At 40.4% G+C, this 22,029-nt stretch overlaps 1 protein-coding gene across 1 annotated transcript in view; it reads right to left on the bottom strand.

Annotated features, from left to right (window-relative positions):
* LOC127618560 (zinc finger protein 501-like) overlaps positions 1–22,029 on the bottom strand; it is a 346,529-nt gene that overhangs the window by 169,586 nt on the left and 154,914 nt on the right. The window contains exons 3-4 of the mRNA XM_052091079.1: positions 18,301–18,348; positions 17,868–18,204 (exon numbers count right to left, since the gene is read on the bottom strand). Coding sequence (XP_051947039.1) covers positions 17,868–18,204; positions 18,301–18,348 — 385 coding nt within the window. The remainder of the gene's footprint in view (positions 1–17,867; positions 18,205–18,300; positions 18,349–22,029) is intronic.

The raw sequence follows: 22,029 nt of genomic DNA on the forward strand, positions 1-22,029 counted from the left end.
TAAATATCATGATAGTTACCTACACAATATTAGGCAGATGGTTTTAATGTTGTGGCTGATAGGTGTGTGTGTGTGTGTGTGTGTGTGCATAAATATATATATATACACACACACACACACACATAATACTGTGTGTGTGTGTGTGTATATACACACACACACACACACACACAGCAGTTTGTTTCATTTGAATCTGATTGGACAAGAGACGTTCTATGAGTACTGATGGTCTCACACCATCAGCACGCTGGCACATCACTGTATCACTCCGCTTGTGTTCGTGCCGTTCTAAACTAAAGTGTAAGAGCAGTGAATATGTGTTAAGAGCTAATCTATATGTCTCTTTACATACATTTTTTTGACATTACATATTTTAGCCAGCAGGTGTGTAATATAAGCCAGTTAGGTGATGTGAAGTGAGTCCGTGTCAATCAGTGTTTTCATTCATAAGCAATCCGAATCACAGCAGTGCTAATGTAGGGTAAAATCGCACTCTTGCTCGTGATATGTTATTCATTTGGTTAATTAATTGGCATACTATGTAATTTATCCAATTAAATGTTTAAGCATTTGACAGCCCTAGTAAATAGTAGTTTGCACAGCAAAAATCACAAATTAATATTTGACCTTTGTTGTGTTCTGCCATAAATTCAATCAGTGTTCAATTTTATTTCTTTTTACATTTTTCCCTCTTGAATTGATTTTTGTCAATTTACTTTTGTTCAATGTAGAGCTGATGGAAGTTAAAGAGGAAAGTCAAGAACCGATTGAAGTGGAGAAAAAACTTCAGAATCAGAAACATCATGATTTATTAACTGGAGAAAAATCTTTGAGGGACTCAAAGACTAAGAAGAATTTCTCACCAGAAAAGCTTCAAAGAAGAGCAGCCAAGAAATCTTTAACCTGCTCTCAATATGGAAAGAGTTTAAGATGTAATAATGATCTTAAAATACACATGAGAGTTCACACTGGAGAAAGACCTTACACATGCCATCAGTGTGGAAAGAATTTCACTATTAAAAGAAACCTTGATGTACACATGAGGATTCACACTAGAGAGAAGCCTTACTCATGCAGTCAGTGTGGAAAATGTTTCACAGTTGCAGCCAATCTCGAGAAACATCTCAGAGGTCACTCTGAAGAAAGGCCATTTGAATGTGATATTTGTGGTAAATTATTTGTTGCTGCACGATACTTAAGACAACATCATCTGATAACGCACACAAATGAGAAGCCTTTCAAGTGTTTTTTTTGTGAAAAGTGTTTTGCACGCATGTCCTATTTGAAAGAGCACCAGAAAATGCATACCTGCATGAGGACTCATGTGTGCTTTGCATGTGGGAAGACTTTTATAACAGCCGACCACTTAACAGAGCACCAGAAAATTCACACTGGAGAAAAACCTTACAAGTGTTCACACTGTGGAAAGAGTTTTATTCAGTCACAACACCTAAAAACACATGAGAGAATTCATACTGGAGAAAAACCTTACAAGTGCTCACTCTGTTTAAAGAGTTTCACTCAGTTAATTTCCCTGAAAACACATGAGAGAATTCATACTGGAGAAAAACCATACAAGTGCTCACACTGTGGAAAGAGTTTCACTCAGTTAAATTCTCTGCAAACTCATGAGAGAATTCATACTGGAGAGAAACCTTACAATTGTTCACATTGTGGAAAGAGTTTCACTAAGTCACACAACCTAAAAACACATGAAAGAATTCATACTGGAGAAAAACCTTACAAGTGCTCACACTGTGAAATGAGCTTCACTTGGTCAAAGTCCTTAAAAACACATGAGAGAATTCATACAGGATAGTCTTGTCTAATTATTGTAATGACTCTTCTCCATCACAAGATGTAGAAGGTGGTATGATGTTGTACAACTCGTGTCTTGAGAACGTTTTATGTATGTACTGTATTGTTGTTCTTGTGTTCCAGATGACCAGGTGCTGAACTGAGCTGGACCCCACTAAATGTGAACCTTTGCAAAAGCAATCTATTTTTTTTCCCATGCGATAGCTGTATAAGGTCCTAATTTTTACAACTATTGTTTTTTGGAGCACATGCACTCATTGAGCACTTCATTAGGAACCCTATAGTAATACTGGGTAGGGCCTCCCTTTGCTCTCAAAGCAGCCTCAATTCTTCATGGTATGGATTCCACAAGATGTTAGAAACATTCCTTTCAGATTCTGGTCCATGTTGACATGATTACATCACACAATTTCTGCAGATTTGTCAACTGCACATTCATGCTGCAAATCTCCCATTCTACCACATCCCAAAGATGCCCTATTGAATTCAGATCTGGTGATTTGAAAGGCCACTGAAGAACTGTGAACTCATTGTCATGTTCATGAATCCATTTTAAGATGACTTTTGATTTGTGACATGGTGCATTATCATGCTAGAAGTAGCCATTAGAAGATGGGTAAATTGTGGCCATGAAGAGATGCACATATTCAGCAACAATACTCAAATAATCTGTGGCATTCAAGTGATGATTGATTGGTATTAATAGGTCCAAAGTGGGCTAAGAAGGCATTCCCCACACCATTACACCACCACCCTGAACTGTTGGCACAAGGCAGGTTGGGTCCATGGATTCATGATCTTTGTGCCAAATTCTGACTCCACCACCTGTGTGCCTCAGTCTACGTTTTTCCAATCTTCAACTGTCCAGTTGTGGAAAGCCTGTGCCCACAGTAGCCTCACTTTCTGTTCTTGGCTGACAGAAGTGGAGCCCAACGTGGTCTTCTGCTGTTTTAGCCCATACGCCTTAAAGTTGGATGTGTTGGGCATTCTGAGGTGCTATTCTGCTAACTACAATTGTACAGTGTGGTTATCTGAGTTATCATAGCCTTTCTGTCAGCTCAATCCATTCTGGCCATTTTCTATTGACCTCTCATCAACGAGGTGTTTCTGTCCCCAGAATTGCTGCTCACTGGAGGTTTTTGGTACCATTCTGCATAAACTCTAAAGACTGCTGTGTTGGAAAATCCCAGGAAATCAGCAGTTACATAAATACTCAAACTAGCCTGTCTGGTGCCATCAATCATACTACGGTCAATCAATGAGATACATTTTCTTTCCCCATTTTGATGGTTGATGGGAACATTAACTGAAGATCCTGACCCGTATATATAGGACTTTATACATTGCACTGCTGATACATGATTGTCTGATTAGATAATCGCATGAATAAGTAGGTGTGCAGGTGTTTCTAATAAAGTGCTCAACTTTATAACAACTTTGTCAAAAAAAGAGCAAAAAAGAGGTTACAGTGAGGAACTTGCAAAGAAAATAAATGGGGACATTTTGTTTTATAAATGTGAAGTTTATAATTTTGAAAAAGTACTTAAATTGTTATTTTTTTTCTCCCCAATTTGGAATGCCCAATTCCCAGTGTGCTCCAAGTTCTCGTGGTGGCATAGTGACTCGTCTCAATCCGGCTGGCGGAGGACGAATCTCAATTGCAATCGTGTTGAGAGTGTTACCGCAGAGACCTAGCATGTGTGGAGGCTCACGCTATTCTCTGCAGCATCCATGCATATCTCATGCACTGTTCTTGATAAGTGGTTCTTTGAGATCGAAGAAATAATCTGTGTAACACAGAGGAGAAAACGGTGCCCGCTGCAGTTTAATCGCGATAAAATAGAAAGCGGATGCACGCAGAAAATACACGCAGTTGAATCATGATAAGAGGTCCACAGAGGTTGTCTCTGAGTCTCTGGCCATGTACACGACCATGGAGGTCGTTTCCAAGTCTCTTCCCATTTTCACGACCACAGAGGTTGTCTCCGAGTTTTAGCCCATGTACACGACCGCAGATATTGTTCCTGATACTCAATCCATGCCCACAACCATAGAAGACTCTGCTGATGTTCACTACTACTGAGATCTTTTCCCAGTCATCCAGGACTCTTAATCTCGAGCCTACCACAGTCCTACCTTCCACGACTTTGCCCCACGTCATGGTAGCCAATCCAGAGTTCCACGTCATGGCTGCCAAGCCAGAGTTCCACGTCATGTCCGCCACGCCAAAGTCAGCTCCTGGGCGTTTGCTGTGACATGGCATGGAGCAGGCTGAGGTTTGGCTGTGACACGGTTTGGAGCAGACTCTGGAGTGGCTATGACATGACCTGGAGCGGACTCTGGACCTCAGCCTGCTCCATACCATGTCACAGCAACTCCTAATGCCATGTCACATCCACGCCTCAGCCTGCTCCATGCCATGTCACAGCCACGCCTCAGCCTGCTCCAAGCCATGTCTCAGCCAAGCCCCAGACTACCCCATGCCACAGCTGAACCTCAGTCTGCTCCATGCCATGTCACAGCCAGGCCAGAGTCAGCTCCATGCCATGTCACAGCCAGGCCAGAGTCAGCTCCAGGCCATGTCACAGCCAGGCCAGAGTCAGCTCCAGGCCATGTCACAGCCAGGACATGTCACAGCCAGGCCAGAGTCAGCACCAGGTCATGTCACAGCCAGGCCAGAGTCAGCTCCAGGCCAGAGTCAGCTCCAGGCAAGAGTCAGCTCCAGGCCATGTCACAGCCAGGCCAGAGTCAGCTCCAGGCCATGTCACAGCCATGCCAGATTCAGCTCCAGGCCATGTCACAGCAATTCCTCAGCATGCTCCATGCCATGTCACAGCCAAGCCCCAGACTGCTCCATGCCATGTCACAGCTGAACCTTAGTCTGCTCCCTGCCATGTCTCAGCAACACCTCAGCCTGCTCCATGTCACTGCCGAACCTCAGTCTGCTCCATACCATGTCACGCCTCAGCCTGCTCCTGGCCATGTCACAGCAACTCCTCAGCATGCTCCATGCCATGTCACAACAATGCCTCAGCCTGCTCCATGTCACAGCCAAACCTCAGTCTGCTCAATGCCATGTCACAGCCAGGCCAGAGTCAGCTCCATGCCATGTCACAGCCAGGCCAGAGTCAGCTCCAGGCCATGTCACAGCCAGGCCAGAGTCAGCTCCAGGCCATGTCACAGCCAGGACATGTCACAGCCAGGCCAGAGTCAGCACCAGGTCATGTCACAGCCAGGCCAGAGTCAGCTCCAGGCCAGAGTCAGCTCCAGGCAAGAGTCAGCTCCAGGCCATGTCACAGCCAGGCCAGAGTCAGCTCCAGGCCATGTCACAGCCATGCCAGATTCAGCTCCAGGCCATGTCACAGCCAGGCCAGAGTCAGCTCCAGGCCATGTCACAGCCAGGACATGTCACAGCCAGGCCAGAGTCAGCACCAGGTCATGTCACAGCCAGGGCAGAGTCAGCTCCAGGCCAGAGTCAGCTCCAGGCAAGAGTCAGCTCCAGGCCATGTCACAGCCAGGCCAGAGTCAGCTCCAGGCCATGTCACAGCAATTCCTCAGCATGCTCCATGCCATGTCACAGCCAAGCCCCAGACTGTTCCATGCCATGTCACAGCTGAACCTTAGTCTGCTCCCTGCCATGTCTCAGCAACACCTCAGCCTGCTCCATGTCACTGCCGAACCTCAGTCTGCTCCATGCCATGTCACGCCTCAGCCTGCTCCTGGCCATGTCACAGCAACTCCTCAGCATGCTCCATGCCATGTCACAACAATGCTTCAGCCTGCTCCATGTCACAGCCAAACCTCGGTCTGCTCCATGTCATGTCTCAGCCAAGACCCAGAATGCTCCATGCCATGTCACAGCCGAACCTCAGTCTGCTACATGCCATGTCTCAGCCAAGCCCCTGAATACTCTATGCCATGTCACAAGCAAACCTCTGCTCCATGGTCCAGGCCCGCCTCTGCTCCACGGTCCAGGCCCGCCTCTGCTCCAGGTTCCAGGCCAGACTCCACTCCATGGTCCAGGCCCATCTCCTTTCCACTGGGGACCTCCATCCCTGGGGCTACGCCTTGGTACTCATCCCCATCAGCTCCTTGAGCCTCTCAGGGGCCCAACTTTCCATTAGCTTTGCCCTGTTCCTATGCCCCACTCCCTGTCTCGCCACGCCCCACTCCCTGTCTCGCCAGTCCACATCTCAACAACTGCTAAAAATTGAAGGGAGTGTGTGCAGTTTCAGTTCACCTGCGGCTCTTTCCCTGGGTGATGTCAGCGTAAAAGATTAATCATGTATAAATTTGTTACTATAACGGCATCGTAATGACATTAATCAAAGTGCATTGTTGATGCTCGCGATAGATTACAGCCATGTTGCAGCTGTGCCTGTCTGTTTGACGCTTTGTTTTCTTGACCAAAATTGCGCCCCAGATGTGTCATTAAACTTGCGGTGAACCGACCACAGTGCCAATGATTCCCGAACCATGGGTGGCAAACCGTATGGTTCGTTTTTTACCGAGAAACTTAACACTCCTAATACATAACTATAAATATATTATTAAAACATATTGTGGTAAATCAGGTCAATCTTAATGTGGAAAGGAGGAAGCAGGGACCAGGTGAACAATCCACATAGACATGTATTGCTGCACTTTTTAGTGTTACATAATAAGACAAAAGGTTTGCATTTCAGCACACACCCAGCACCAAGGTCAAAGGCAGATTTTGCATGATTCACATTCAAGTGCTTTGTTGTTCATAAAATGGATGCAATTTTAATTCTGTTACTTTTAATAAAAATGATGAACAAAACACTCAATGTACCTGTTATTTAATTCCCCATATACGACATTGGGAATATTCACATATAATTTATACACATTAAAACATTTTAAAAGAGAACAAAACATCATGGTTGTTTAAGCCAATGAGCATTAAGCTGTGTTGTCAGCAAGTCATTTCCCATCGTGTTTGCAGTTCGCACAGCTCAGAAAATGCAACTGTGCTGCCTGCCTGCTACAACTCTGGCCACCTTGCTCACGCAGGAGTATTTTTGACATACGTGGTCATGATATCACAGCAAGTCGGAGAGATTTCTAACCGGCATACACCTGTCAGTGATCATCAGTTCAGGTTCCGCACAGAACTTGCACATCTCAAATGAGCTTAATGAAATGCTGTTTTTGCTTAAATCATTGGATTGGATCATGAGCAGAGAACATGAAACACTCTATTAACTATTTAAAATTGGGGGTTTTGGAGTCATGTGACAATTCGAGGAGCGAACTTTGCTAGTTTTTCATCATTTTTATGACATGAACTGGTGAGATTCAATACAGCCTGCTACATATCTGTTCTTTGAATTCAACATGGCAAAGAATTCAAAATGCAGCAGCAACTGACGAGCATGTTTGTGATGATGACGAAGGTTGTTGCTGACTTAGAGGATCTTACTGTAATATGTAGATCGATTACTGTGATGGAAACAATATTCTCTGAGTTGGTTACAAGAATCGGGGAAGATGAGAAATGGATCGATTATCTGGAGTCATCAGAGAGGGAATTAGCTGCTAATCCGCTAGCGACCAAGATAGATTTGCAACACATTTTGGAAAAATTTGAGTATTTGGAGAATCGTAGCCAGTGAAACAATGTCCGAATTGTTGGAATTCCTGAGCATGAGGAAGGCAGAGATATGGTGAAAATCCTAGATGAGCTCTTCCCGAGTCTGTTCCATATAGCAGGCCATAAGCTGGAAATCGAGCAAGCTCACAGGGTCCCGGCTTGGAGATTCGCTAAGGAAGACAGATTCCGATCAATTCTGGACAAATTTCTGAGATAATCCGATAAAGATCTTGTGTTTTGTGAGGCGAGGAGCAAAGGAAAGCTTTCTTGGAAGAATCACAGCATTTTCTTGATACCAGACTTTACTGAATTCGACAAGACAGAAACGTGATTGATTCAAGGAATTCAAGAATCTCTTACATCAATGGAAGATCGCTTTTGCACTGATGTTTCTGGCCAAACTGAGAATAGATACTAAGGATGGCCGCAAAATATTTAAGTGCCCACAGCAAGCCATTTGGTGATTTTCATGTGGCCTCCGAGTGGATTGACTCGCTGGGCATACATTTGACTGTCTGAGGAGGCTGGGCACCATTTTGTTTCTTTTTGTGTTTGTTCCACCTAGCGGCTGGAGTTTGTTTTGTGGAATAACACTCCACATCTCATCTCCTGAACTCATGAAACAGCCGGCTCGCTGAACATTTCTTATTGCGGCTGCTAACGGTTCCAGGGCAAGACAGAACAATAATGGGGAAAGTGGGCAACCCTGCCGAGTGCATCTATTCAGATTAAAATAATCTGAAATTAATCCATTTGTTTATACGGCTACAGGGTGTCTATAAAGTAATTTAATCCATCCAATAGAAGTATTTCCAAACCCTTATATTTCTACATGTTCTGGAAAATAATGAATTTAATCCATTTTGGAATAAGGCTGTAACATAACAAAATGTGGAAAAATTGAAGCGTTGTGAATACTTTCCGGATGCACTGTGTAAAGCCATTCAGTTTCCTTGGACAGACAAACAATTGTTCAATGAGCCGGCCGTTATGAGTGCAGCAGATGACAAAATAATTTTAATGTCCCTTAAAAATACTCCACAAAAATAAACTCCAGTCAACAGGAGGCATAAGCACAAAAAAGAAGACTCATCAACTGTCCCGAAGCAGTGTTATTCCACAAAACAAGCTCCAGTTGCTAGGCGGAACAGCACAAAAAAAAAAAAACAGGCATCCCGGTTTCTCGGATGATCAAGAGCCAAACCCACTCAGAGGCCGCATAAAAAAATTTATACAAAAAAATACACTATGACTTACTCAGCCCTTCAACTTTATAAAAGACGTCCATTTATGTGAGCATGTAGATATTTTGCAGTCATTCATAGTGTCCATTCTCAATCTGGCTGGGAACTTCAGTGTAAAAATGATCTTCTGTCATTGTAAAAGTTTCTTGAAGGAAGTGTCATTCCACAAAACAAACTCCTGCTGCTAGGCGGAACCAACACAAAAAGAAACAAAATGGCACCCAGCTTCCTCAGACAATCGAGTCACTGAACAGCTAGTCAGTTTCTTACATTCCTTGAACCGATTACGTTTCTCTCTTGTCGAAATCGCAAAGTGCAGGAACATGAAAATATTGCAATTCTTCCAAGAAAGCTTTCCTTTGCTCCACACCTGTCACAACACAAGATCTTTATCAGATGATCTCAGACATTTGGCCAGAATTGATCGGGTCTCCCTCAGCAGATCTATGAGCCGGGACTCTGTGACCTGTTATGTCCAGCAGATTCGGGAAGAGCTAATCAAGGAATTTCACCATATCTTTGCCTTCTTCATGCTCAGGAATTTCAACAATCCGTATATTATTCCTTCGTCTCATATTTTCGAAATATTCCAGTTTTTCTGAAATGTGTTCCAAGTCTGTTTTGAATGCGGGTGGATTGTCGGATAATTCCCTTTCTGATTGCAGATAATCGATCTGTTTCTCAACATCTGCCACTCTTGTGACTAACTCAGAGAATTTTGTTTCCATCGCCGTAATCGAACGACGTATTACAGCGAGATCCTCAAAGTCAGCAACAACCTTCCTCAGCGTCACCGAGATGTTGGACAGTTGATGGTGAATTTCTTATCCCGACGTGCCTTCCAAATCGAGTCCCCGGTTCACAGGCCCACCAGAGGCCTCAGCTTTAGCACATAAGTGTCTTTTAATGTCAATAGTGTCTGAGGATTTTGACTTCTTTGCCATGTTTACCTCAAAGAGCGTGTATCGAATCTCACCGGATTATAACGTGAAAATAATGAATAAATAAGCAAAGTGCGCAGAGCTAGTCACCCTCACGTCTGCTTCTCGCATGGCAACACGTGACCTCCAAATGGGACAAATCTCAATATTGGGGACAGATATTTAAAAAATGTGGTCATGATGGGTCAGAAAATCATTCTCAGGGGATGGAAGTTGGCTGGGACATCCTCCTTTAGGGAGTGGTGTGGTGAGATGGGCGAGGTGGCTGCATTTGAGATATTTTTTAGAAGGCTGGAAATGGAATTTGTTTGTCAGGAACTGTGTGTGTGGGGGGGTGCTGTGGAAAGAGATTTGTAGTTTAGTTGGGTATGTGTTTTATTGATATTGCTTGAATGTGAATCTTTTATATTTATTTAAAAAATATATATATATATTATTTGTTGGTGAGCACAGTAGTGTGTGTTTGTGTTTGGGGGGAGGGAGTTTAATGTGAATAATTTATTCAGTTTTTTTATCTTGTGTTTTATGTATGGAATCAATAAAAAATAAGCAGCAGATAAACTTGCTAAAGAGTCATTAAAACAAGAGAAAGTAGGCATTAGAGTGGAATTGGTGAGAACTGAATTAAGAAGTAAACTATAGTGTCAGGTATTGGGATCCTATGACAGCAATAATGGGAAGACAGTAGAGGGAGACATCTTTCTCAATACAGCCACATGTTAAAACTCATGGTAGATTCATTTCAGGAAATAACCGATTCCAACAAGTATTGTTGACCAGACTTAGGTTTGGCCGTTGCAGATTGAATGAGACATATCCAGCTGCAGACCCGCAGCACCACCAGTTTCAGAACCCCAGCGCCAGAACCTGAAGTGAGGGGCGGAGTTATTGACAATGAGACAAGCATGGCGGAGAGCATGGTGAGTTGTGTAACGTTTTTGACATCATGTTGTGAAAAATTATCGCATATATTAAGTTCAGCGTTTATCTGCTAAATATTTAATTTGTGCATAACTTTATCATCTTAATGAAGCTTGAATATGTTGTCATACTTTACTGTATTAAAAAAAAATCTACGGATGGTTCGATACATTTTTGCGTGTTGTAAATGAGCCTTGCGGTGACGTTTTGAAGACATCTTGTGAAGGTGTTAAAGTGTTTGTTCCACGTTCCTCTGTTATATGCATTGTTTGTGAGTTAATGTTACCTTATAGTTGAGGTTTTTTTTACGTTGAGATTATTGTGTGGTGCTTTCATCTCTTGTAGAGACATTTCGATGAATGAAGACCACAAGGAAAAGGCCCGCAACAATCTCCTGGAACAGTCAGAAGCTTCCAGAGAGCCCTTTCTATTTCATTTTGTGTTCAGGGATGACATGGAGTTATTTTAGCAAGAATGTAAGGACAAAATGGGCCTGAGAGTGAATTCCTCATTTGATACATTTTAAGTTTAATTTATACAGGATTGTCATGATAAAATGGGCCTAGGGGTGAATTGGTCATTTGTTGTATATATTTTTATTGTTTCTTTTAAAATTATGCTGAATTTTCTCTCTTTTTTAGTTTTTTGACATGTTTTATTTTACATAAAGAAAAATGCATGCTGCACATGTTCTTGTGAAATAAAGTATATTTTATATAAAATGCCCATAAGTTTCAAGCATTTTTTTTCACCATCATGATCAGGAAGTAACTCTCATTATACAATGAAACGGATAACTATATACAATTACATTACACAAGATCAATGTTTTAAAGTGCTTATTGTACTGCACCTTAAAGAATCATTATAACATACATATTATGATGTTTCGTTTGTAATAAAAGCAAAGTACTCTCCAAAACGTTAGGTGGCGCTACTCGGTTTAGAACGTAAGCTCCGCCCCTCACTTCAGGTTCTGGCGCTGGGGTTCTGAAACTGGTGGTGTAGCCTACACTCCAAAACGTTAGGTGGCGCTACTCGGTTTCGAACGTAAGCTCCGCCCCTCACTTCAGGTTCTGGCGCTGGGGTTCTGAAACTGGTGGTGTAGCCTACACTCCAAAACGTTAGGTGGCGCTACTCGGTTTAGAACGTAAGCTCCGCCCCTCACTTCAGGTTCTGGCGCTGGGGTTCTGAAACTGGTGGTGCTGCGGGTCTGCAGCTGGATACTATTGGTTTGTTCAGTCCCTGTCGATCGTTGCATGTTAGTAATGTTTGTTGTTATGAATGTTAGTTTATGTTGTAAGCCTGCTCTGTGTTTCCTGCCCTTGTGCTCTGTTCATGTTTATTTCCCCATCGCGGGTGTTCCTTTGTGTTTGTTTAATTAATAAATATACTGCGTTTGGATCCTCAACCTTGTCTCCCTCGTTGTCCCTGCTAATTCGTAACAGCCGTTTTGTGGCCCGTTCTGCATAACGCGGCGGCTCATTTGAGCTTATCGCAGCCCATTCCACTCATTTAGCGGTCGGCCCGGTTCTCCCGATGGTCAGTCCACCCCTGATTGGCCCCAAAGTTTGTCAGCCCACCAGGAAAATGCCCTGTATGCCATATTCAGCCCTGGCTTCATTTGAAACTCTAAAATTGTTCTCTGAAATTTTATGTAATGACAACAGTAATTGGGACAGCACTTTTTTCTTTGTTGAAAAAATCCAGATTGTACACATGAAAACCAACTTAACTGAAAAAATCTTTAAGTTCTTAGGGGAAAGTGCAATGGATAATTTATCTGATTTTGATACTTGTTATAAATGTATTGTTAAGAAGTACAAAAGTATGGGTGAGGGAGTAAATATAACATTTGAGAACTCATAGAAAGTAGGAATAAGGAAATCTATCTTGATCTATTATTTAAAACAATAAATGTTTTAATGTTCTATTTTTATTTATTTTTGTCATTAAATGTATTATTTTGTCTCCTTAAACATAAACATAGAGTCACCCATAAACATTAGTTTGTGGTATTTGACTGTAGATAGTGACTCACGTGCAACTTCAATCCGTTGCTGTCATAGGTCATGAAGAGCTAACAAAAGTTATTGAATAATCAAAAGCCACAACATGCATGTTAGATCCAGTACCAACTAAGCTCTTTAAAGAGGTATTCCCAGTAATCTCAGAACCGCTTCTTAATATTATTAACTCCTCAATATCTTTAGGACATATCCCAAGAAACTTTAAAATGGCAGCTATCAAACCACTTATTAAGAAGTTAATTATAGACCTATTTCAAATCTCCATTTTATGTAAAAAATACTACAAAAAGTAGTGTCCTCCCAATTATATTCATTTCTACAGAGAAATAGTATATATGAACAATTACAGTCAGGATTTAGGCCCCACCACAGTACAGAGACTGCACTTATCAGAGTTACTAATGACTTGCTCCTATCACCTGATTGCGGCTGAATTTCTCTTCTTGTGCTTTTATATCTTAGTGCTGCCTTTGACACGATTGATCACAACATTCTCTTGAATAGGTTGGAGAATTATGTTGGCATTTGTGGACTTGTATTATCATGGGTTAGGTACCATTTAGCAGACCGCTACCACTTTGTCTATGTAAACAAGGAATTGTCAAATCAAACAAAAGTGAAGTATGGAGGGCCACAGGGATCAGTTTTAGGGCCTCTTCTTTTCTTCCTGTATATGTTTCCCCTGGGACATATTATCAGAAATCATGGAATATGTTTCCACTGTTATGCTGACAATACCAAACTTTATATTTCTTCGAAACCCGACAAAATTTCACAATTCTCCAAATTGGCAGAGTGTATCAATGAAATCAAAGATTGGATGGCCAGAAATTTCCTTCTATTCAATTCTGACATAACAGAGGTACTAATTATGGGACCAAAAACATCATCTTCAACAGCGAAGAACTTAGGTGTTATATTTGATTTGAAAATCAAATTACTAATGTTTGTAGAACAGCATTCTTCCACCTAAGAAATATTGCTAAATTACGACACATGACCTCTGTTGCTGATGCCGAAAAACGAATTAATGCGTTCATGACCTCAAGACTAGATTATTGTAATGCATTACTGGGAGGATGTCCAGCAAGTTCAATAAGTACATTTCAATTGGTTCAAAAACCAATTGAACAAAAACAACTCCAGCAGCAAGCGTGCTGAGTAGAACCAAGAAATATGATCATATTAGTTCCATTTTATTGTTGTTACATTGGCTACCTGTTAAATTTCGCATTAATTTTAAAATTCTTTAAAATATTTGAATGGTCAAATCTCTGCAGTATTTAAGTGACCTTCTTCCACGCTATATTCCATCATGTTCATTACGATAACAAAATTCTGGCCAATTAATAGTTCCTAGAGTATCAAAATCCACAAAAGGAGGTAGATCCTTTTCCTATTTGGCTCCTAAACTATGAAATAGTCTCCCTTACACTCTTCAGGATGCAGACTAAGTCTAGACTAAAGACTCATCTATTTAGCCAGGCATACAACTAATTTATTCTTCACCACACAATTAGGCTGCTTTAATTAGGTCTACTGGACCTAGAAACACTGATCATGATTGTGGCAGCGGGGCAGTGGTCGAGCACCCGTCCGGAGAGAGAAAGCGGTAAGGGCGCTTGCATCTGAGCTAAATTATGTCTTAACACCTGTCTCTAATTCCAGTGAGCATGGGGAGAGCGGCATATAAATGGCCACACCACCACCAGATGGGAGAGAGAAAACGACACGAGTGACCAGTGATTAGCCTGTCTTATGTTATTGTGAATCAGAAGACTCAGAGTAGTTTGACAAAGATTGTGTTACACTGATCTGATTAAACTGAGAAAAGCACAGAGAAGAGTGAACGCAGAGTGTTGAAGGCAGATAAATAAAGAGTCTTACTTGACTGCATCACTGCTCGCCGTCTCCTCCCTTCCATCTCCGAGTTTGAACATGTTACAATGATCTATAACTCTGCAAAAATGATTTAATGGCATCTATGCTATCATTATTCTGTTTGTTTCCATGTCTATCCCAAGATCACCAGAACTGGACGGATCCAGCTCCATTCCATTCCTGCTTGCCATTGGACTCCATGGCTAAATGTCTCTGAGTGATGATGACTAAATGCAGACAGTGCCAGCCAGACATCACTTCAGTCTATTATGATGGATTTCAGAGGATGAACTGATGCCAACTCCAATCATAAGACATGGGATACTTCATATGCCATTGCCTGAACCTTGGATTTAGGATAGACCTTGCATAAATTACCGGCCGGTTGAACTGTAAAGCACCTCACTGATCTTGGCCTGCATCACCTTGGTCTAATGATGGACTACACTCTTAAAATTGTATACATAGACTATTAATTAATTGCCAACAGAAGCCTTCACCAAGAAGTACAATGCATCAATGTGAACTTCTGCAGTTAATCCAGGATAGACTTCAAAGACATAAGTCATTAATCTTACAGTTTTTAGAAAATCTACCTATTACAGAAAATCTTGTGATCTACCTCTTGCAGTCGGAAGTTAATGAATGGTCAGTGGCAATTAGTTCACACACTAACTGCAATACATGGCAGAATTCAACTTGTGAATTTGAGGTATATCCTGTCAGATTTGGTTTAATGTTAACCAAGACATAATTCAGGTGCATCTGTCCTAACTGTATTTGCTTTATGAGAAAATAAACTATTTTCTGTAACAGATCACCTGATTTGGTTAAAATGTGGAGCTGTTCTACATTTGAAGATATTCTCTTTTCCTATTAAGGAGGCAGTGTCCTTGTGTTTCATGTTTTTTATACTGTATATAATAATAGCAACATCACTCATAACATTATTAAAATAAGTTTATTTTACATTCAGAAGGCATGATTAAAAGTCTTGGAGAATTTATAGCTTTTCTCTTGACTTTATTCACATACGTGATCTTGAGGTAATCAAAAAGCAACAAAGTAATTTGATTACATTACTTTCATATTGCCTTTCCCATAACTTCAGTTATCGTATCGGCAAAATCCAATATCGTTCAGCCTCTACTTGGAATGTTTAAAGCACTAACACAATATAAATAAAAATGAGCTGTGCACATAAATTTCAACCTAGCATCCTTCTGCATGAACATTGTGTTTTGTATTCACTATATGCTATACATCATTTTATTTAAACTGGCTGTGCTGTCAGCAAAGGGTTAAACTTTTGCCATGTGTCAAAACAAAATGGCCCGATCTCAGCAGATTTTGTCTTTGGGAGAAATGGCAACAAAACTACATCTGGTCAGAAACCTCACTAAGCCATCACTACCACGCTTTATTCCAACATGTTCATTAAGATCGCAAAATTCTGGCCTGTTAATAGTTCCTAGAATATCAAAATCCACAAAAGGAGGAAGATCCTTCTCATATTTGGCACCTAAACTATGGAATAGTCTTCCTAACACTGTTTGAGATGCAGACACACTCACTCAGTTTAAGTCTAGACTAAAGACTCATCTATTTAGCCAGGCGTACACCTAATTTATCCTCCAATCCACAATTAGGCTGCTTTAGTTGGGTCTGCCGGAACCAGAAACATTGAGTATGATCCATAACTTTGCAATAAATGTAATGGCATCTATGCTTACATCATTTTATTTATTTCCCTTTCTCAACCTCGGGACTCCTATCCTGATGTCACCAGAACCGGCTGGATCCAGCTCCATTCCTGCTTCATGTTGGACTCCACTGCTACATGTCGCAGAATGATGATGACTAAATGCAGCCGGTGTCAGCCCAACATAACTTCAGTCTATTATCAATCAACTCCAACCTGCATCACCTCGGTCTATTGATGGACTACGATCTTGAAATGGAACTTATAGACTAACTATTGCCAACAAAATTCTTCATCAGCCAATTAACAAAGACAATTGCATCTATGTGGACTTTTGCAATTAATCAAGATGGACTTCAAAGACTTTGGTCATTAATCTTACAGTTCAAACACAATCGATGTTTAAACACTGACCCTTAACACTTACTTAGTTTAATAATTTTAAACCATGATTTTAACTATACATAAGTAATATTTACATTACATTCATAATGTTAGCCAGAGGGGAACTGGCCCCCACAGTGAGTCTGGTTTCTCCCAAGGTTATTTTCCTCCATTAATCTACATCTTATGGAGTTTTGTGTTCCTTGCCACAGTCGCCTTAAGCTTGCTCACTGCGGTTATTAATACAATTATTATTTAATTATTTTTAAACACGATTAAGAATCGTTATTTTATCTAAATTACACAATGATGATTCATCGACATTATAGACATTAAAGTTTTATTGTCTGTTAATGCTGATCTTCTGTAAAGCTGCTTTGAAACAATGTGTGTTATGAAAGGTGCTATACAAATAAACTTGACTTCAGTTTCTGTTGAAACCTTTTTGAGTCAAGAGAGTCTCTAGTTTCATCCAATAGCCCATTTATTACATTTGAGTGATTCATCGCAAAACGGCACACTGTTAAACACAATGACCACTACACTGGACAATAGAAATCCTGTATTTACTGTGCATTTCAGAGGCTTTATATGAAGTTAGGATGAAAATAAGATGCATTTTTAACTGTTCTGATACCAGTGCAGACAGACAGCACACAGGAGGTTAAGTCATTCACTAAATAGGTCCTATAGCTTTCCCATAAAGCCAAGTGGATTTACTTCAATCTTGTGGTCAAAAGTTCAGTTTCAGGCTGCAGATGATGTTTGGGTCACTCAACATGTTTGGCAGACATGGGACAATGATGATCAGTACATGGATTTATAGTGTATAATGCTAAATGTTATTTTAACATGGCTGTCAGTGATTGGATGATAGCCATTACTTTGAATCTGAATTATTAATGCTCATTTCTAATTGGTAAAATTCTTCATCACTGGCTGACACTTGTTTGTTTGTCTGTGCAAAGAGAGAACGTTGAGATTTTTTTTGCCAAGTAGGGCTGGGTATCAGCACAGATGCCCGTTTTGATCCGATTTCGATTCACAAGATCTCGTTTTGACTCAATCCGATTCTCGGTTTGATTGACATCGCTTAATTAGACTTTGAAAATTCAGTACTACTAATTGGAGAGATGTTTCTAAAGCTGTACATGGAACACAAAAAGTGCAGTGTTTTCCTTAATTCTGACGGCCATCGCACATCAGCACTTCTTTCTTTTTTTGATCCAGTAGAAGTGCAGCTCTGCCTCTAAACAGCAATATAGGAAACACTGGAATATATGTACATTTGTAAAAGACAACAGAGCTGTTATAAAGAAACAAGCATACCTGAAGGAATAAAATGCTTTTCATCTTCTATGGTTTCTTCTTTTATCTCCTCCAGTTTCACTTCAATCTTCACTGGTATCTGCAGCATCTGCTGTTCTCCAGCATTACAGACAGAAGTCAGAGACTCTGTGGAGGATTGATCACCCTGATTACCGTCAGTAGAACAGAGTAAAGTGAGCTGTGAGTCCTGTGTGTCTCTGGATCTCTGTTCAGAGAGTTTGTCCAGCAGTCGCTGTGGTGTGGACTGATCTCTGCCGCTCCACACTGAATCCTGACATTCTGTGGAGGTCCCATCAGTCACACACACTGAAGATTGACAGGAAACCTTTTCCAGCTCCTGACAAACACAACACAATCACATCTGTACCATTCATCATATCACATCATTTGAAAGCTTACAATCTCAACTTTAAGGATGAAATGAATGTTTAACCTGTAACCTGTCGTCTCTCTCCATCAGTTTTGTCTTCAGTGACGTCACCTCTTTCTTCAGCTAAGAGATTACAGTGATGAAATCATTCATATTAAAAAAATCATGATATAATGGACTGACATTGATCAGACTAGAAAAGATCAGTTCAATGATTTTCATCTTGTGTTCCCGCTTCTCTTTTGAAACCTGTTTTCATGGAGTGTCACACAAGCATCACAGTCACTCGACCACATTTGATTTCTAGTGAGAAATCATTTGAATATCCAATGTAAATATTATATACAACCACTGGCTCTGCTGTCTCCACACCCCTTATCTACACTCACTACTTCAAGTCAATGTGCCATCCAGAAGCTAAAGATCAGCAGGTGAGCGGCACCTCATTGTGCCATCTGACACAGGCACAAAATCACTTTCCCGGATCTTCACTTCAACTGTTCCTTGATGGTGGAATGACCTGCCAAACCCCACCTGAGCACCCAACCCTATCTCATGAAGTTTATGAGTTGGCTATTCCGTATGGTCTCACCCCATGTAGTTTGCATAAACTTGTCTGAATTAATCACGTGCAAATTTCCAGATGTCTAATGCGGAAGCATGAGTTTAAGGGTTAAGGACATAATTATTAATATTGTGCTCTTACCCAAACCTCTTATCTAAACCTAAGCGATCAGTAGAGTGTGTAAACATGATAGGAAGCTGTTGTGTGTGACAGAAGCAAGTAATTGTCAATAATTAGATGGAAACGATGTCCAGTGAAGGCATTGGCTGTAGTGAAAATTGTAGGAATTCAAATGAGTCAAGTCACACAATATCATACGAATCAGCCAAATGTAGAAAACTCGTGCGAATCCTGATGATTTCACCTTGAGAGTGCATTGAAGCAGCTGATTCTTTAGCCACCTTCAAAAAAAGATGCATCTCTTGACCCAATCCTACAAATGCAAAAACTGTCTTCACTCTTCTTCTTTTAGCTCTATTTAACTATGGTATACAACATATTCTCACCTTCACGTAACTTATTTACAATCAGCCGCTGAATTTAACAAGATCACATATCAGAAATGAATCATGATATTTTCAGATATCTGTGGAGCCTCTTCGAGGACAGGACGGGACTTCTGAAATTATTTTCTGAAATTGTTTTATGTTCCACCCGCAATAAATTGACCATGATTTTACTACAGTAACCATATTTTAACCATTATATTTGAAATGACACCATAGGGTCTGTAATAATACAGGAAAATGAAAACTGTGGTAATAAAATACCATAACTATAGTTACTGTGGTAGTTTACCATAGTAACCGCATGGTTAATCTATAGTAAAAACACTGTAAACAATAAATCATACTGTAGTAAAAATGGCTTTACTAGTAACTACAATGACCTGTTTACTATAGTAATATTGTAGTAACCTTGAATAAGTTGGGCCATGAAAACTATAGTTTGGATACGGTATACTGTAAATTACTATAGTAACCATGTTTTACAAAGTTTAGATATGGATAATCGTGTGGTTACTATGGTTTTACACCAAATACCATAGTAACACTACTATAGTAAACACAGTTAAACTATGGTAATTTTGGTAAAACCAGTCATCACAAATTATGATTTGTTTACACATAGTTTTCGTTTCCCTGTATTACTGTTGTTTCACTACGGATATCATGATTAAAAAAGGGTTATTGTAGTTAAAACATGGTAAATTTATTGCAAGGGAACGAGAATATTGTTTCTTTTGAAACTGAATATTTGAACATGTTTGTCTCAAAACCGACACATATGACGATAATAAACTTCAATTAACATTATTAAAACGTCACAGAAAAATACAAACACATTAAAACAAATATAAACTCACAAATGAAGATAAACACATTGAACATGTATCGACTGAGCGCTCAATTCTTCTTTCATCTTCTTGAGTTTAATGGCGCTTTTCTGTCTCCTACTGGACTGGAGGACGCGTTTGAGAAACTCATTCGGGGTTTTATTGTTCAGTTCTGGTGATTTTGGGCTGCTTTCTCAACACTGTTTTCTTGTACTATTGTGCAACATTCATGTAAATTATACAGACCGTTACTATATATTTTATAGTTTAATTTATTGAAAGCAAAATTAGCTTTTTTCATAATAAATAAAAAAAAATACTTTTTGATACCATTGACAAACTCTATATTTTAATACTTAGGACCTCTGTTTTAAAACAATAACAAATTATGTTAAAAGCAAATATTGCAGTTTTGTTGCAGTCTTCCCTGTAATCTCTTCTCTGCCATTTCCTGCAGTCTCACCGTACTTTCTCTTTCTGTCTTTAATTAAAAAAAATATATTTAAATAGAAGATAATTTTATTATTATTATTATCATCATCTCGACCCTAACATGCATTTTACATGCCACCCCATTTTTCTCATCTATTTTTTAGAGATATACTCCCACATTTTTGGCATTCCTCAACCTTTCTCATAAAAATAATGTAATTAAAAGGAAATTGCCAAAATTACTAACTAACTAATTACTAAGGAAATGTTAAGCCTAAAAATAGCTTAAATCTTTGACGTCAACGACTGTATAAACTAAATGCATACCCTAATTAAATCAGAAACAATTAAGCTGAAAGTACACAAAGGTCAATTTTAGTTAATGTTTCTGTAAATGGAAAAAAGCTTTAAAATGTGAATATATACATTGTAAATGCACATGCTAATTAGTGCAAATCAAACACTAGAAACATTCTCAGATTATGAAGGGTGTGCTTTAATAGTGACATCAGACAAAAAAAGTTATTCAGTGCATCATGACTTAACTTTTAATGAGATGAACAGTTAAATGCATTTAAAATAACAGAAAACTAAACTGTCCCGAATATGCTACATGTGTCTCATGTCAGCAGAGGGAGCCCCCCGCCCTGTGCAGCCCAAGAGAACACTGGATGGCCACTGTTCAATACCATCATGGCTGATCTTCTCTCGCACAAACTGACCCAGCTCTCTGTGCCCACCCAATCTGTCGATGGATCACCAGCTTTCTGACAGATAGGCAGCAGCTAGTGAGACTGGGGAAATTCACATCCGGGACCCTCACTATTAGCACTGGTGCTCCTCAGGGATGCATTCCCGCTCTACTGCTCTTCTCCCTGTAAATTAATAACTGCACCTCTGTCAAGCTCCTGAAGTTTGCAGATGGCACCACGGTCATTGGCCTCATCTGCAAAGGTGACGAGTCTGCATACAGAAGCAGGTTGAACAGCTGGCTGTCTGATGCGGTCACAACCTTGAGATAAACACACTTAAAACAGTGGAGATGACAGTGGATTTCAAGAGAAATCCCCCCACACAATTCTGAACAGCACTGTGGCATCAGTGGAGTCATTCAGGTTCCTGGGCTCTACCTTCTCTCAGGACCTGAAGTGGGACACCCAAATAGACTCCATTGTGAAGAAGGCTCAGCAGAGGTTGTACTTCCTTCGCCACCTGAGGAAGTTCAACCTGCCACAGGAGCTGCTGATACAGTTCTACTCGACCACCACGTAGTCTGTCCAGTGTAGATCTATAACTATTTGGTTTGGTTCAGCCACAAAATCAGACAGATCGTAACTACAACATACAGTCAGGCCTGCTGAGAGTACAGGGTTTCCACTCTTTTCAAGCCACAACTTTTAATGTGCCCAACAAGTGATATATTTAAGCAAAAACATGTGTCCGTTTAAATCAAGCTTTT

The sequence above is a fragment of the Xyrauchen texanus genome, chromosome 25, assembly GCF_025860055.1.
Source record: "Xyrauchen texanus isolate HMW12.3.18 chromosome 25, RBS_HiC_50CHRs, whole genome shotgun sequence".
Classification (NCBI taxonomy): Eukaryota; Metazoa; Chordata; class Actinopteri; order Cypriniformes; family Catostomidae; genus Xyrauchen; species Xyrauchen texanus.